Below are 18,996 nucleotides of genomic sequence, written 5' to 3' on the forward strand. Positions count from 1 at the left end.
TAGCCTACATGCCATTGGCAGCGTATGTGTAGGGAAGTCATCTCCTGCTGCCACTTGGGTACTTTTGGCAGTATTTTTTTTTAATATTGAGTGCATATTGGGTATTCACCACTGAACTGGCAGAAATGTGAATGGGTGAAGATAGGAGATCCTAACCTATTTAGCAAAAATATATTATAGGATATATATGAGAGGTAAGAGTTATTATCAAACTAAGCACAAGTTTTAGTGTGTGTGTGATGATTTTGCTTTCTTTTCTGTTAAAAATCAAGATAATCCCTAATGACCTTGGCATTGTGGACAGTAACTCATGTCCACTTGCTTTGTTGGCTAATTATTATCCAAACATCAATTATTGGGATTTCTTGTAAGATCGAGTCATCTCAGTTAAATTAAGTTGGGTTGACAGAGCATTTATCTTCTACAGGAACTGCAGCTGGGGAAGGAATACTAAGTTTTTTATTTGATTGGTTTTTTTAGCCAGTAAAGGCTAAAATCCAGAGTTTCCCTGTAATGAATACAACCATAGAGGCCTTCTATTGAGACCTTTATTTTGTAAATGAGGAATTTGAGGTAGAAGGAGGTAAGTGACTTGTCCTAGGTAACATGAGTACCATGTCAGGGATAAAATTCGAACAAGGGTTCTCTGACTGCACAACCTCTCTCCACTAAACCCTACTGCCTCTCCATTAAGAGTAAGGCATGGGGCAGCTAGGTGGCAGAATGGATAGAGCACCAGCCCTGGAGTCAGGAATACCTGAGTTCAAATCCGGCCTCAGACCCTTGACACTTACTAGCTGTGTGACCCTGGGCAAGTCACTTAACCCCAACTGCCTCACCAAAACAAAACAAAACAAAACAAAACAAAAAAGGAAGACATAACACTAGAAATAATATACTCTCCAGCATATGGCCTAGTAGTCCCTAGCCCTAATTTTATATCTACATAGGGGAAGCTAGGTGGCACAGTGGATAGAGCACTGTCCCTGAAGTTGGGAGGACCTGAGTTCAAATCTCACCTCAAACACTTACTAGCTGTGTGACCCTGGGCAAATCACTTAACCTTCTCCAGGGCCATCTCCCGTGTCCTAATATCTATCTTGTCACTGGACCCAGATGGCTCTGGAGGAGAGAGTGAGGTTGGTGACTTTGCACACCCCTCCCTCACTTAAATCCAATTCATTGCAAGTTGTGACATCACCACCTAATGTCATGGTCCTCTTTGAGAATGTAGGACAAACAACAATATATCCACCTCAAGCTATCTCACATGAAGTCAGGTAGTCAAGAGTAGGAGTTTAGGAGTAGGAAAGAAAAATAAAGTGCAATAGTAGGTTAAATAGCACCAGGAAAATGGGGATGCCTCAGCTTGCTCAACATATTTTTTCTGCTTGTACTCATATTGTCTCCTCCTGTGAGTTCCTTGGAATAGGCACTGGTTTTTTGCCTTTGTATTCCCAGTGCTTAGCAAAGTCTCTGGCACATAGTAGGTACTTAATAAATGCTTGTTGATTTAACTTGACATATATTGAGTGCCTAATGTATCTAAGAACTGTGTTAGGTGCTATTAGAGCTACAAAAATGGTCTCTGGCACAATCACTTCCTTCAAGTAGTTTTTAGTTTAGTTAAAGAAGGGAGACATATAGACCTCTGAAAATCAATACATGTAAAAGACATTTAACAAGTCAGGTTTAATCTAAGAGATGGCATGAATCAGTGAACTCCAAACAATGGTTTGGCCAATTTTGACTTCAGAACATTAATAATGAATAATATCTTTCTTCCCAGAATAAAGGTGGTAGACTACAGATGTGAAATGAATTAAGATCACAAATGATCAATGTGTCTCTTGACCTCTTTGTTACAAAAGAGGACTGTGTTGTGCAAAAATGCTGGGAAATGATAATGATGGGGCAGGAGGAATTGATAAAATTACAGCTAGATATATCTGGATAACAGATAGGTCAGGGAGACCTGAGTTCAAATCTTGCTTCAACTATTTACTAAATCTGTGACCCTGAGCAAAGCATTAAAACTGCTTTTATTTCTTTATCTGCCTTTTTTTGGGGGGGGGGGGCAATGAGGGGTAAGTGACTTGCCCAGGGTCACACAGCTAGTAAAAGTGAAGTGACTGAGGTTGGATTTGAACTCCAGGGCCAGTGCTTTAACCACTGCACCACCTAGCTGCCCCTGCTTATTTGTTTTTGAGGCAACGGGGGTTAAGGGACCTGCCCAGGGTCGCACAGCTAGTCTGAATTTGACTCCAATGCTTGTGGTCTATGCACTCTACCACCTAGCTGTCCCAATTTCCTTATCTGTTTTAAAAGAAAGTGGGTAATGATAGCAGATCAAATGAGATAACACATGTAAGTTGGTCAGTCATGTCCAACCCATGGACCATAGCATACCAATATGGTCTGGGGGGTTTTCTTTGCAAAGATAGTAGAGTGGTTTGCCATTTCCTTCCCTACAAATATAATATTTGTCTATAAAACAAATAGAGGTAAAGTGACTAACCCAAGGTCACATAGCTATTAAGTGTCTGAGGTCACATTTGAATTCAGGTCTTCCTGACACCAGGCCCAGTGCTCTGTCTGCTGAGTCACCTAGGAGCCTCTGTAAAGTACTTTGCAAACCTTAAAAATCTATGTGAAGTCTGGCTAGATATTATTTTCAAAGAGTGATTCAAATAATAGGAATAATAGAAGTTCAGAAAAAGGGGAATAATTTCTCCACTAGTAATACAATATGGCTACAGTAATGTATATCATTGTTTTTGCAGAAAGCCATATCATAGCTGCCCTCCTCATCTGTAAACTTAAATATTGTTTTTTTCCGAGGCTTTTTTTTTTTGCAGGGCAATGGGGGTTAAGTGACTTGCCCAGGGTCACACAGCTAGTAAGCGTCAAGTGTCTGAGGTTGGATTTGAACTCAGGTCCTCCTGAATCCAGGGCCGGTGCTCTTTCCACTGCGCCACCTAGCCGCCCCCTGAGGCTTTTTTTAACAAGACTTTAAAAAAAAACAAAACATTTTATTGGCATAGGAACCTCCGAACAAGAAAATACTTCTCCTAAGCAGATCAGCACCTTTTCTGTAAGATACTAGAGGCATTTTAGACTGCCTAGGGAAGGGTTTCCCAAGGATAATGGGATTTGAGTTGGGTCAAAAATTAATATATTCATTTCTTTTGTTGTTTCCAGAGGAACAGAGGCATTGTGTTATGGTGGATAAGGAACTGGTTTCATAGCCAGGAAAACCTGACTTTAAGTACCATTTCTGACCTACAGTGGCTGTGTGACCCTGGGCAGATAGATCACTTAAACACCCAGGCAATATTCTCCAATTTTGAATTACAGAGAGACAGGCTTTCCTTATTGGGAATTCTCTATTCCAATGAAGTCATGGGTCTACTCAGGGAAGAAACATAATATTTGAGTTTAGAATGACAATGATATGACATGGCTTCTAGCAAAAGCAACTATACATTATTACTCTCGTCATACTGCTTTACTAGTATAGAATTTATCCAAATATAAAAAACAGTTGGAAGAGTATTGGTGTTCTCTCTCTCTCTCTCTCTCTCTCTCTCTCTCTCCCTCTGTCTACCCCTTCCTCTGTCTCTCTCTGTCTCTGTCTCTGTCTCTCACTCCCTCTCTTTCTCTCACTGGTTGTGAATATAAACAGCTAAGCTCAGGATTATACATGGACATGAATAATTTAATAGCATAATCTTTTTTTTTCTTTTTCTTTCTTCAAAAAAGCAAATTTTAAAGATTCAGAATTTTGTTTTTTTTACACAGCCTTTCAAAGAAAGAACTAAGTTGTTAGATGTACTTTTTCCCCCTAGGGCAATGAGGGTTAAGTGACTTGCTCAGGGTCACACAGCTAGTGTCAAGTGTCTGAGGCCAAATTTGAATTCAGATCCTCTTCAATCCAGGGCTGGTACTTTATCCACTGTGCCACCTAGCTGCCCTTGATATACTTTTGAACTTTGAAGTTGTCTGTTTTTGCCTCCAAAGCACACAAAATCCTTTCTACTGGAGGAAAAGGACTGTCATCTTTCCAACCAAAGGCCATGGGATGGGTTCCTAAAAGGCAGTAGCCCTGATCTCAAAGACTTTCTTATGGTATTGCCATAAGATTTTGTATTGTCCGTAGTCTTTTCTTCTTATGTGTGTCTCTCCATTTCCTTTTAGCTCGTAAGCAAGAGATTATCAAAGTCACTGAGCAACTTATTGAAGCAATCAACAATGGGGACTTCGAAGCTTACACGTGAGTACTGGTGGCATTATTATTTTTTTTTAATGAACACATAGCATTTGTTACATTCCTACTTATGAATATTTAAGCATGAGGTCTTGGCTATGAAGTTCTCATTTCTCTTTCCTTAAAAAAACAAGGGTAAATAGGTCTTTATTCTAATATGTTTCATTCTTTATGTTAGAAATAGAACATTTTTCTCAAGCATAATGAAAGCATCCAAAGGCCAATGCTTTTTTTGGGGGGGGGAGGGCAATGAGGGTTAAATTTTATTTATTTATTCATTCATTTATTTATTTGCTTGTTTGTTTGTTTGTTTTTGCGGGGCAATGAGGGTTAAGTGACTTGCCCAGGGTCACACAGCCAGTAAGTGTCAAGTATCTGAGGCTGTATTTGAACTCAGGTCCTCCTGAATCCAAGGCCGGTGCTTTATCCACTGCATCACCTAGCTGCCCCCAGCCAATGCTTTTTTTTTTTTTAACTGAATTCCCTTAATTAAAGAGATCATTTTAGGAGACCCTGGATTCTTTTGGTGTATGGAGCTCTTGGAAAGTTGGGACACAGAGAAGTTAAATAACTTCTTCAGAGTACCACAGCCAATATGAGCTAAAGGTGGGATTTGGGACCTGGCAAGACCTATTTGGAAGGCCGACCTTAAAGTGAAAGAACAGCAAATAAGCAAAGAGAAAAGTAGGAGAAGGGAAAGAGAGAAGAAAGCTGAGAAAAGTTGGGAAAGGGAGAGAAGACTGGAGAACAGGACGTGAGAGATAGGAGGAGAGGAGAGGAAAGACGGAAGGAGAAGAGGAAGAATCTCCCTTCTATTGTTAGAGACTTTCATAGCTTTTAAACATTTATTATGAAAACCAGAACTCACAGCCTTCCCTTTTCAACAGCATTGTCACTTTGCAGAGGATTTGGTGGGCCTAGACATCTGTCCTGAGAAGTAAGGGTTGAAATTTTTTTAATTTATGCGATAGTAATCTCCTGTGGGTCTCAATAACAATTTTTTTTTAAAGATATTGATGCTTTCTTTATTTCACAGTCCCTAAAAGCAAATAAAAATGTGAACTATAAGCCAAAAAAAACCCCCAAAACAACAAAAGTTAGCTAAATGGTGAAGTGGCTAGAACACCAGGCTTAGAATCAGGAAAAGCTGAGTTCAAATAGTTTCAGACATTTACTAGCTACATGACCCTGGGCAAGTCACTTAACTCTCTTTGTTTTGTTTTGTTTTTCATCTTTAAAATGAGCTGGAGAAGGAAGTGACAAACCCCTCCAGTATCTTTATCAAGAAAACCCCAAATGGGGGTCACAAATAGCTGGACACAACTGAAACAACTGAACAACAATATAAGCTAAAAATACTTATATAGGGTCACTCGTCATAGAGTTAAAGGTATTTCTTTAGTTGTCTCAGTTTATCAGCAATCTGTGGAAGCTCATGAATATAATTCAAGGTAACTGGTATTGTTCATAAGAGCACCTCCACAAGTTTGGCATTTGCTCTAATGGATGCCCTAATTGAATGTTTGAGGTACTTTAAAAAAAAATTCACTTTTATATGGAATATTTTATTTCATCTCGAAACTTCATTCAAATTTCCCAAGGAATCTTTGTTAGGTTTTAACTTCTCATTACCCAAGACAACTCTCTAAAACTAGAACAGGACAGGCTGATAGATTGTCTGTACCGCACTTTTATTATTCTTTTTTTTCATTGTCCTTATATGTTTTTAAGACAAATGTCTGTATTTTAGATGAGGTTTTTTTTTTTTTTTTTTTGGTGAAGCAATTGGGGTTAAGTGGCTTGCCTACGGTCACATAACTAGTAAGTGTCAAGTGTCTGAGGCCAAATTTGAACTCAGGTCCTCCTGACTCCAGGGCCAGTGCTCTATCCACTGCGCCACCTAGCTGCCCTTAGATGAGTATTTTGAAATAGAAAAAAAGTGAAACTTTTTTTGTGTGGGTTTATATAACTAAAATGATGTCCCCCATAATATATCTATATAGAGATAGATAGACAGACAGACAGACACTTATAGTCTCTCGATCTGGGGAAAAATACCACTGTCTATGATTGTCTGACAATCCAAACATTTAATATATTATTCATGCAATTTAGCATCAAATTCATCTCATTTGTCTTTTTCCTCTGGTTGTGGGGATGGACAACCTGATGTGATTTAGAACTTTAAATTCAGAGCTGATTTTTAAAAGGACTTTTCATTGCAGAGCTTTTTGATGGTGATATTCATATATATCTTCTAAATCTTTGGTAACTTTGGGCTCCAAGATGTGCTCTCTCTAAAAGTACCCTGCACACTTCTCATGACAGGGTCACAAATCCATAGCTTGGTAGATTCCAACAAAGTTGTTACAAGTGCATGAAAAATCTAATATGTATATGTGTACAATATACTACACATAATGATATGCCAATAATGATTTGTAATAGACTTAAAAAATTTTTTTTTGCGTGTAATAGACTTTTCAAAATTATTCTCTAAAACACACAGAAATACAAAGGACATGGACCAGTGGGTTCTCAAACACATTTTTTTTTGGACGGTATTGAAGATAGATCCATTAAGGTCTAACAACTCTGAGAAGAATGCTTTCCTGGTACAACATAGAATTAAGTGTTCGATAGTTCACTGATGGGGATAACTAGAAGCTATTATTTCTAGGAGAAATAATAGTTGCTAGCAATATAAATTCCCTTGTTGCCATAGAAACACTGTTCTTTCTAGGTCTTACCATTTTGTTCCTCATAAAGGTATTCTATACATTTGCCTTTGAGCTTAAAAATACTTGCCCACCAGGCAGGCTGGGGGAAAAGCCTAAGGGACACCTGTGGAAGGCTTGAGCAAAATACAAAGAACCACTGTCAGTTCTCTGTTGAAAAATATCCTGAAAATCAAATGTCAGGCCCCCATGCTATGACTGGTGCGGTTTTGTCCAACGCCTGAGAAAGTGTTGCCCTCCAAAGGAGGAAGAACAAAAAGGTTTGGCAGAGAGAGCCAGCTCTGGAGCCCAGAGCAACTTGATTAAATTAGTACATGGCCTTCAATTCCTTCAATTCCTTCAATTCATTCTCTACTCAATGACCCCTACAGACTGTCTCCAGATGGCCATTATATCTTACCTGTCACTAATAATGGTGAATCCTGGATTAATCAAGATTAAGTGGGTACATTTGAAACTCTCTTTAGAAATACCTCTGAGTCCATGATAATATTTCCACAGATACTTTCATTCTTGAAGGAGCTACTTCTAATAAAGATGTCACTGGTTCCCTGAAGTATTTGGGGGTGGGGCTGGGGGTATGCTAAACTGATTCACACAGAGTCTTTGGTGGGCATTAAGGAGCACTTGGAGCACTGAAATCAGAATGAATATATGTGAACCAGCTAGACTAATATTAAGTTCTCTGGGGGCTGTTTTTCTTTTCTTTCCACAGAAAGATATGTGACCCGGGTCTCACTGCTTTTGAACCAGAAGCTTTGGGTAATTTAGTGGAAGGAATGGACTTTCATCGATTCTACTTTGAAAATGGTATATTTCTTCCTTTTCAAAAAATCACATGCTTTTTCCAGGTTCTTCTGAGCTTCTTCCCATACAGAATCCTCTTTCTGTTTATATCTGAACCAGGAACTTTTTTCCTCTAGGTCGGGTTTATGCATTCATTATGAGAATTTGTCTTTATGGAAATAAGAAATGAATGATAGTTACATGAATTCTTCCTCACTATAAAATACCTATATTTTTATAATAAAGGCAACATTATGAAATCTAGCCATACAGTTCGCATTGAGATTACCAAGATCCTGCCATTACAGGAAACCTAATGAACACATCTATAAATGTATATTTTTGCAGTTCTCTGTGAGCAGTCTCATTTCTTGCTATAGCAAATGAATATATTTTCGTACAATCTTTGAAGTAGGGAAGAAATCTTTGAAAGCATGTGAAGTGCTTATATTCTCAATATAGGGGAGATGGAAATGATTAATACTATCATAACATTAAATTTGCAAGATTTTCAGTCATACTGGAAGAACTGCACAAAGGAAATACAAGGTAGAGATGATTTACTAATAAGCTATATTCAAACACATTGATAAAGGCTGATAAAGGCTCACAATGACCTTGACAATCATTGAAAATCATTAAAGAACATAAAGGTTCATGCTAGGAGTAGAACCAAGGAATTCACTTTTGCTAGAATTTTATACCTTCTAGAAAAGTTCCCTTAGATCAGAAGTTCTTCTCCTCTACTGAGCTCCTTGAGGGAAGGAATTACCTTTTGGCTCATTTTATATCTCAGCACTTAGAACAGTGCCTACCACATAATAGATGCTTAATAAATATTGATTGATAGATCGATTAATTGAACCTGTTTGTGTTTGTGTGTGTGTGTGTGTGTGTGTGTGTGTGTGTGTTATGCACCACTTTGGCAGTCTACTAAAGCCTGTGTACCCCTTCCAAAAGGGGCTAACTGCTGAGTTTATAAATTCAGGGGTTAACATATAGAATCTCAAAAAGCATGTCTGATGGTTGTAATATGCATAGATGCCATATAGTAATCATAGCTGTGGTGACTACCTTTTTGATCTTATTAATCTTTGTTCTGATCTTTTCCTTTGGTTCCCTTGTAGCTTTGTCCAAAAGCAATAAGCCAATCCACACCATCATTCTGAACCCTCACGTCCATCTGGTAGGCGATGATGCTGCCTGCATAGCATACATCAGGCTCACGCAGTATATGGATGGCAGTGGGATGCCAAAGACTATGCAGTCAGAAGAGACCCGAGTCTGGCACCGCCGCGATGGAAAGTGGCAAAATGTTCATTTTCACCGCTCGGGTTCACCAACAGTACCCATCAAGTAAATATTCCCAGGCTGTCGGCTTCTTTGATAATATGCCCGTGGTCAGCTCTTTATAATCTTCCATTGTTTATAGCATGGCATGTATTATATAATGCTGGTGGCATTTTTTGTTTTTTGTTTTGTTTTGTTTTGTTTTGCGGGGCAGGGTTATATAATGCCTGGAGACTTAAAGGATCTCACAGCTCCCTGCAAATCTCATGCAGACCAAGTCATTTATGAACTGAAACTTGGTACAGCAACACTGCTCAGTGTTGGGACACTCTTCTCTAAGAGTGAGTAAGGACCTTGAGGCTGCCCCAGCAAACTGAAGGCACAATATAATTAGTCAAGTTATTCACTCTGCTGTCATAGTTGGCATAGAAAGTTTGGGTGTGGAAGGAAGGAACAGGGAGGAGTCTCTCTAATGACCACAGGAAACCAGGAGATCACTTTTTAGTCTAGTAAAAAAAAAAAGGAACCCAAGGAGCAAGGTGGGAACAGGGGATCGACTTACTAGTAGCTAGTTAATTAAAATTGGAAGAAAGAGAGGCAGCTAGGTGGCGCAGTCAGGAGGACCTGAGGTCAAATCTGGTCTCAGACACTTAACACTTACTAGCTGTGTGACCCTGGGCAAGTCACTTAACCCCAATTGCCTCACTAAAAAAAAAAAATTGGAAGAAAGTCCTAGAAATCATCATTAATGTGACTTATTGTAGCCACGTTTGGCTCCCCACATACTACTACTCTAAATCACAAGTTTGATCAATGAATTAATGAATATTTTTGGGTGGAAGAAAAGAATGAATGAAGAAAGGAAAGAAAGAAGGAAAGAAAGAGAAAAAAGGAACTGAGATTCAAATACAGACTCTGTGAGTTACTTCTTCCAAGTCACTTACCCTCAATGGGCCCTCTTTTCCTTATCTGTTAAATAGAAGGGGTTTAGACCAGAGTATTTCTAAGGTCTATTAACCTATAGATATATCTAGTACTATAGGATGTGCATGGGTATTTGGGAGCCATGGAGGCAAAGTTTCCTGCTCTTGAGAGTCTGACACACATCAAAAGATAAAAATTAAGTTCTAAGTGAGGTAAAACAGGAAACTTCCAAAGAAGGGAGAGTCCCCAGAAAAGGTTTTGTGAATGTTGAGCTGGACTTTAAAGCATGCATACAATCTGAAAACAGAGAGAATGGGTGGAGAAGGGGTAAGTGAAGTATTTCCCTTTAAGAAGTAACACAAGAGGGGCAGCTAGGTGGCACAGTGGATAAAGCACTGGCCCTGGAGTCAGGAGTACCTGAGTTCAAATCCAGCTTGAGACACTTAACACTTACTAGCTGTGTGACCCTGGGCAAGTCACTTAACCCCAACTGTCTCACTAAAAAAAAAAAAAAAAGAAGTAACACAATGATCCCAAAGTATAAATGGACAAAATGTAATAGTGATCTGGTAAAAATCTATCCTGACAAGCCCAGAGCAGAGGTAGAAATAAGGATGATTATTAAAGGATTAAGGATAATGATTTAAATGGCAGAATTACTTCAGGGCCACAGTATGGAAGGCAGATAAAGCAGCTAAAGTTTAGACTTGGTATGCCAGAGGGGAGGGCCAAGCATGGCGCCCAAGGTCAGGCTGTGTCCATTATGTATTAGAGGTGTCAGGCAGAATGTAGCAAGCCGCTCATTCCATTATCTTACAGAGAATCCCTGATAGCATATCTCAATATATCTTACTGCCAAATCATGATGGGCTTCCATAGAGCCTCCCCTTAGGATAAAGGATTTACCAATCTTCAGTGAATTTGAGAGACCTAGCAGGATCACAAACTTTAAGAGATACAATACTGTCCAAGGGGTGAATGTAGAATTTATATGACAGAACCTGGGTTTAAAAGATTCCATTTAATGTCATATGGCTTAAGACAGGAGGCCTCTATATGAGTCATCTTGTATTTAAGATGGGAAAGAGAACATCTCAGGATGCACCTCTTTGGTTAAAACGACTAAAGGCCTGGAAAGCTGTATGTGGTTCCCACAGGTCTTATGACTTATTGGAGCTGATGGCTGCCAGCTACACTGTGACTAATGTGTTGTGCAAATATGGCTGGATCTGAAGTTGGGAGGCCTGGGTTTGAATCAGCCCTGTATGGATAAATGACTCCATCTTTCTTGGTCTGTCTCCTCATTCATAAACGGGGATTGGAACAGATGACCTCTGATGTTCTTTGCAGCACTAACCATTCTTCTATGAGGATATTTTATCTTACATTATTTCCAAAGAAGGACAGACAGGGTCTTTCAAAAATACAACGAGTCTACCTGAGTTCTTAAAAGGGGCTTCTAGCATCCACTTTAATGGTAATGAGCCACTTAGAAGGAACCTTCCTCAGTGTATCCTATGTCACCATCATTTCAGAGCTTCCTAGAATGGTGTAATCGAAAGTTCTGTTCTGGGTCATAATCAGACAATTCTCAATTATTTGTACCAATAAAAGAGTGGTGAGACTAATTGGAAGCAAAAGACCATCCAAAGATTTAGATTGTATACATCAGAATGCATTTAGTTTCTTAATGTTCTGCAAATCAACCTAATAAGCATATATTCAGTGGCCCTTTGTGCCAGTGACTGTGCTAGGCACCAGGAATTACAAGGACAAAAACAAAATGAAAACAGTCTCTGACCTCAGGGAGCTGAGTAGCTTCACTTCCTCGTGCATTGCTTAGCTGATTTCTTTTTAAATGGCTTCTTTACCAGAGACCATACTTTAAAGGGGAGGCCTAGTGATGCTAGGCATAAAGCAGGCTGGGATGTCTATAGAGAGGATAAACCAGAAGGATAATTGAGGGTTGACTAGAATGAAATTCATGCTGGTGCTGTTACTTTTTTAGACCGATTTGCTTTTTAAATGTGGATTGGTCATACTTTCACAGGGAGATCCATTGCTCTGTACATGACTGTCCAATGTGTACCGTGAATAGTGAAATGACCTTTGTAGGGAAGCCTAGCCCTGGTTCAGTGTGAGAAGGAACCCTTTTGGAAGTTTTTAAAAATACCTTTTTTCCCCACCATTGAGAACATTTTTTTATATTTCTTGTCAAATTGTTTCTTCTGTAATAAGAGAAAGGCATTTATTTGCTCAAGACTTTCCTGGAGGAACTTGCAAGTAGGCTTTGACCATCAGGATGCATCAGTTACACATATGTGAAATGTCCTCTCACAATATTCATTTATTTGCCTGAGAAAATGTCTTTCTTCTTTAAAAAAGAAAAAAATATATATTTTCCTGGTGTACAGTGACTGAGAACTCTAGATTCTCAATGTTCTGTAGCATAGGTCATTTTGAGTGGAATGATAGATTATCACACCTGATTTTTCATTTAATATCCTCTCTGTTCAACAAGATCAATTTTCCCCCCACCTGTACTTCCAGTCTTTTATCTCGTCTAGTAAAAGTTAAAATGCCATACTCTCCTCTGAGGAACAGTAAGTGAGCGGATTTTGATAAACAACAATATAATTTGTTTTTCCCCCCTTTCTCCTTTCAGCTAAAAATCAACAGTGCCACTTCTGCATTCTCTGTTTTCAAGGCACCTGGATGGTAACCACCCGGGCGGGCCTGTCTTCCTCTTCATGCATGTTTCCAAATGCATGAAGCTGTGATGGTCCTACCTGTACCAATGCATTTGTGATGCATCATTTTGTCATACTCTTCCATCTCAATGTTTTCATTTGCACTCTATCGAAGGGGATGTTTTGTGCAAATTAAAACCAATGTCAGCAAACAAGGGGAGGGGTGGGGGGAGCAAGAGAAAACACCACAACCACATGTTCTGAACATAGTACAAGCATCGTTTTTCTGTTTATGCCAAGTTTTAACAGCCTTCAGAGCTATCGGTCTTTAAAAAATAGTTTATAAAAGAAATGTTCATAAAAAAAAAGTCTATGCCATATCTATCTGTTTCAGTTTGTTTAAAAAAAATCAAAGGCAAAAAAAATCTCTTCAGTTTTCTGTTGTGGTCATGGTTGAAATGAATGATATTTTTGTCAGTGGCTTTTGGATTGAGACAACTATGTGGACGAAATCAGTGATGAATGTGGAAACAAAAATGTGCTGGCTGGGTATCAGCCTAAGCCATTTTTTGTTCTTGATCAAGCTGTGTAAACTGGAAAAACTCACATCACTTACTGGCTTGATCTCCCTACGATACACTTCCTCTCTTCTGCTTAATCAGCTGTGTCTGTTGCTTCTTCCTCAAGTCTGCACCCTCTGATCTCTTTTCCTTTGGGCTGAGGATTTGTAGTTAGTGAGAAAAAGTCTAAAGGCAACATGAGGTGAAAAAAATAGGGACTTAGGGAAAGAGGTAAAGCAGAGAGCTTTAGAGCACTTTCAGGGTGTACAGAAATTTTATTAGAGAATTCTAGATTTTTTTTAACATTGGTTATACTCTAGATTGGGCTTAGATGTTCTAAATCTTTTAGAAAAAAATAATATATATATAATATAATATATATATATAGGCTTTTAAAAAGCTGAAGATGAAAAGTTATAAGCTCCTGTTTGAGTGACTCAATTTCTTACTTATCTGGATAATTATCACAATCATACCAGGACCTCTAAGAGTTTAGCACAATCACTGTGTGCACACACGGCTCCCTTAGTACCCCGCTGAGCATGCTGAGTGGCGGGGACTCCACCTTCTCTAACATCACTAGTTATTTTTCTATGACTACTGAGCTCTAGAAAATAAGCAGGGAAATGTTTTCCGTGTTGATACACATCTTACAGCCTGTTCCTTGCAATTTGACCTTCTCCATTGTAGTTTCTGAAAGCAGAGTTTTTCAGCCTAAAACAAAAACAAAAACAAAAAAAATGGGGGGGGGGGATTGGAATGCAGTTGCCTGGAGGGTGGGGTCGAGGGTGGACTGGGCAGGGAGCAAAGTATCAGTCTTCTTCTTTGCCCCTCCTCCTGCAGAGCTTTCTTCCTTTCCTGTCTAGTGCATGCTATCTCCACTGCCTTTTTTTTTTTTTAAGCAATTCACAACCCTCTGCAACCTGTTTTTAAAACTGAAGAGGAAAACTTCCTGATTTGTATCATTTCCCTTTTCTGTGTCGGTTGCTAATCCAAGCAATCTTTTATGCCCTTAGATGTTGTTACTAGTGGATGTGTGGTAGATGGATTGAAGCTTTTCTGATCATTATTACATAACTTAAAATGATATATATTTAAAATACACATATAAAGTAAATGTATTGAGCCATGTTAACCTGCCAATGAGATCTGTGAAAAAAAAAGTAACGGCCTCTTTTTTCCCTCTCTTAAATTTCCATCACTTTTTTTTTTTTTTTGTGAAACGGCTGTAAGTAGCATCAGTGTATTTTAAAACATGTGTAGAGTGGTGGGTTTATTTGTTTTGGGGTTTTTTTTTTTTTACACTTTAACATAGCATGTGGTGTTGAAATGTTACTGTAGTTCAAGTTTATCTTCCACACCAAGGTGTGAAGAAATTGTGATTCGTTCTCTCCACCACAATCAAATTATATATGTATCTCCTGTTATTTTGAAACACTGCAATTTACCATGGGACACTGTATATATTTCTTGCCATAATGGTAAATGACTGATTGATATATTTAAGAATTAATAAATTTGTGATTTCTGCTGACAACATGCCTGCCCATTGTTATTTCTCAGGAAAGGGTGATGGTGTGGTTGGAGGGAAGAATGACCTAGGATAGTAGTTATCAACCTTTTATGGGGTTTTTTGTGAGGCAATTGGGGGTAAGTGACTTGTCCATGGTCACACAGCTAGTAAGTTAAGTGTCTGAGGCTGGATTTGAACTCAGGTCCTCCTGACTCTAGGGCCTCTGCTCTATCCACTGCACCACCTAGCTGCCCCTCTTTTATGCTTTAATGGCAACAAAATGTGTTTTAAATCCCTAGGGTAATTTAATATATTACTTAGTATATTCTTTATAAGTACTTACTATTGAAAAATTTTTATCCATTAGTGGATAAGCATTTATTAAGTGCCTACTGTATGCCAGGCATTGTGATAGAGATACAAAGAAAGGCAAAAGACATTCCCTTGGAGCATGATCAAGAACCCCAATTCCACTAATTGTGAATCAACATACTAGGAAAATTAGCACTTGATTCACCAAGCATTTATTAGGTGCCTACTATGTGTCAGGCCTTAGAAGATACAAGAGTCCTTGCCCTCAGGAAGCATACACAAGTGGGGAGGTTGGAAAGATGAAAGAAAAAATAGGCTAACATCTACATAGCTAATTACATGAAAAATATAAACTTAATACAAAGAAATTGGGCAGAGAAAGAGCCAACAGAGGACAGGATCAGCCAAGGCCCCTTGTAGGAAATGGAACTTTAGCTGAGCCTTGAAAGAATATAACTCAATTTTCCCGGTCAAGTTGAGATGGAATAGTTATTGTTGCAGCTATTAATACATCAGTACTTGGTGTTAATGGAGTGTTAAATGCTGTATATTCAAGTGGCCCAGTGCCTGTATACACATTGGACCTGAAGAATTTCCCTCATAGCAAAAAAAAAAAAAAAAAGGCAGTTAAAATGCTAAATTATAAGGAACTGTTTCTCTATAGCTCTGAGGGGTCTGTGTTGTCTTCTATAAATAAGGAATTGGGACTGGATTTTTTATTTCATTTAAAAAGAGAATTACTGAGTGAGAAAACTTCATCTATCAATACAGGTCAGCAACTTCTCTGTAATATATACTCCTAGACCAGGGGTTCTTAACCTGTGGTCTGTGAAGTGTGTGTGTGTGTGTGTGTGTGTGTGTGTGTATGTATACATATATAAATAGTTTATATATATAGTTATAAAATATGTATATATTTTATAACTATTTCAATATAATTGGGTTTTGTAGTACCAAGTATTTTATGCATTTACAAACATGGAGGGAAGAAAAAAAGAGGGAGGGAAGAGACTTACATGATAACTTTACTATATATTTAAAAGGAATAAAAGGTATAAATAGATTTGCAGTTTCATACACAATCATCTTTTTTTCTACTATGTTATTAAAATGCTTTAAAAATTATTTCTTAAATTCAGAATAAAAACAAACAAACATTATCCTGGGGGGGGGGAGGGGGGAGAGGGGAGGAGATCTACCTACTTTACAAGGTTTTCAAAGGTGTCCATGACAAAAAGAGATTAAGTGAATTGCCCAGCATCCCCCCATTACTGTGTGTCAGAGGTAAAACCTGAACCCAAATCTTCCTGGCTCTGAGACCCGCTCTCTATCAAACTCTGCAACATTGCATCCTTCTTTTATTTTCTAACTGAAGGTTGTTTGCTTTTTCCCCCAAACCATTTCCTTCCCTTATTTCCTTTCTTCTTTATTATTTCCTTATATTATTTCCTTCCTTTCCTTAAAGATCCACAGTAGCTATGGTACCATTTAGCACTTAGTTCAAGTCAGCTGTGTAATGACCTCCTATGTGTCACAATTCTGATACCCCAAGCTTCCCTTATTGAAATGGAATCCCAGTCCCAGTTTAATTTGGTCCTTATTGACTCCAGAAGAAACATCTTATGAAATATATTGCCAGGATACATTGTTTCATGATTAGTCCTAGTAGCAAAAGGCCAGAAACTCAATTTTGTTTCTAATCAGGTTGACGATAATCCTACATAAATGAAAATTGACCATCCAAAGAGGTCAGACTATAGATTGCAGTTAAATTTTGTTTAGCGGTTTGAACTTTAGAGCACCGCTTTAATATTTCTCTTGAAAAGCTCTGCTACAGAAGGAAATTATTTTTCCCCTTGGCTCCAATTACTGTGTGATACTTCACTTTTGACCAGAGCAGACTGTATGATGTAGGCACATGCTCTGAGAAATCAGTATTGAAATGGCAACTCTCTCCTGCAATCTAGCCGATCAGTAGGGCTGGTGACCTGTCTGTTGTCCACCCACCCCAGGGCTACAGGATACACCCGGAGCTTTGGACAGGAAGAGAAGATGCCAGCAGTCTACTCCAAACCTGGATCAGCATAGATTCCCCTCCTGCTAAAACAGAATTTAGCTCTTGCTGTTTCTTTCTTGGGCCGACATGGCCCACCCATTTGCATTTGTAACTGATTCTTCCCTTCTGAAAGGCAATCCTATTTGTAAGTATCTCTGGAGCCATCTGGTCTCTCTTAAACTTTCTGATCTCCTACCTCTCTCAAAGCTTTTCTTTGCTCCAGCCTCTTGAAAGAAGTCAAAACTTGTGTTTGGGCTAGGATTTGCATGGTTATCCCTTCCAGATTGTGGTTTCAATTGATCACCAGTCATCATAAGAAATTAAATGGGAATTTGGGGGGAGTTTTGCAGAAGTCACAGACAACAAAGACCCACAGACGGCACAGAGCATATGACCAGAAACTTAACCCAAATTTTACAATAAGGTAGTGTAAACATCCCATAAGAGAAAAAGAAAAAAAAAATCAGACATCTTCTCTGTTACGAAAGGAGGGCCAAAAAAATATAGGCAGATTATCTAGATCATGAATGGAGGTGCCATGGTCCTAGCCCTTGTGATATGGAAGAGATAACTGTATTGAGCCCCAGCTTGAACCTCTGGAGGGGCCCAACCACATGTTATTTGAATCTTGATTCTCTTGGGAGTCACTAACATTCATTATTGCAACACCTGAGTTTTTCAGACCCAACCCTCTCAGTATCTTACTGGGACCACCTGCTTTTTGAATATACTTCCATGAATTCCATTCATTCGTTTCTGCCGTCAAGTGTCTCCTGACAGTATCAACTTTTCCACTCAACATGGTCATGAACTTCTCCAACCTTAAGTTGGCCATGGGATGATAGATTTAGATCTGGGAGGGATACATATTACAGGCCATCTGGTCCTCAGATGACACACCTACAGGTTCTCACCAGTTCTATTCATGATGCCTTTATTGCTTCAGGTAATCAATATAATATAATGTGAAAGGCTACGACAGGGCATGATGTCATATAATAATAGCCAGCACTTTAAAATGCTTTACCTTATCTTGTTTGTTCCTTACAATTGGGAAGGGAGATGCTATCATTATCCTAATTTTATAGATAAGGAAAGTGAGATAGGCCAAAGTTAAGTGACTTGCCCAGTATCATCCCGCTGGTAAATATCTAAAACAGGATTTCAGCACAAGTTCCAGACTAAGTTCAATGTTCCATCCATTATAAACACCTGCCAGAGGTTGTGCTGCTAACATAGAGTTCTGGGGGAAAAAAAAAATTTTAAAGGCCACTAGAAGACCATTGACCTTTGGATAAAAAACCAAACAAAAAACCAGTGTTTGAATCCCAGGAATGTCATGTACTAGTTATATGAGACTGTGCACATCACAGCTTGCTGAGCCTGTCTCCTCCTCTGTCCAATGCCCTACCAAACCCAAAGGATAGCTTTTTTTGTTTTGTTTTGTTTTGTTTTTTTGTGGTAAGGCAACTGGGGTTAAGTGATTTGCCCAGGGTCACACAGCCAGTCAGTGTTAAGTGTCCGAGGCTGGATTTGAACTCAGGCCCTCCTCTCTCCAGGGCCAGTGCTCTATCCACTGCACCACCTAGCTGTGCCCAAAGGATAGTTTTAATGATCAGTCAACAAGTGTATAATACACTTACCAAGTGCCAAGAGTTGGTTATTCAAAGGAAGGTAAAAAACATGGTGTCTGCTCTCAAGGAGCTCACATTCTTTGTGGGAGGAACAACATGCAAGTAACTGTAGATACAAGTTGTAGTAGAAATGGAAGGTAATCTCAAAGGGATTTGGGCAGGGCCTGAAAAAGCTCCTACAGAAGGTTGGGTTTTAGCTGAGTCTTGTTGTTTGGGAATTTTCCGT

General features: G+C 38.9%; 1 protein-coding gene across 7 annotated transcripts in view; it reads left to right on the forward strand.

Moving 5' to 3' along the window:
- CAMK2D (calcium/calmodulin dependent protein kinase II delta) overlaps positions 1–14,792 on the forward strand; it is a 364,907-nt gene extending 350,115 nt beyond the window's left edge. For 6 of the 7 annotated variants that reach the window (XM_043969907.1, XM_043969912.1, XM_043969910.1 and 3 more), the window contains 4 exons: positions 4,198–4,273; positions 7,721–7,815; positions 8,919–9,147; positions 12,671–14,792. In XM_043969907.1, the coding sequence (XP_043825842.1) occupies positions 4,198–4,273; positions 7,721–7,815; positions 8,919–9,147; positions 12,671–12,674 (404 nt within the window). In that variant the 3' untranslated portion in view covers positions 12,675–14,792. Of the gene's footprint in view, positions 1–4,197; positions 4,274–7,720; positions 7,816–8,918; positions 9,152–12,670 lie in introns of those variants that run through there. The other variant, XM_043969913.1, reaches the window with a different exon arrangement.
- Positions 14,793–18,996: the final 4,204 nt, after the last annotated feature.

Source organism: Dromiciops gliroides, chromosome 6 (assembly GCF_019393635.1).
Source record: "Dromiciops gliroides isolate mDroGli1 chromosome 6, mDroGli1.pri, whole genome shotgun sequence".
NCBI classification, from domain to species: domain Eukaryota; kingdom Metazoa; phylum Chordata; class Mammalia; order Microbiotheria; family Microbiotheriidae; genus Dromiciops; species Dromiciops gliroides.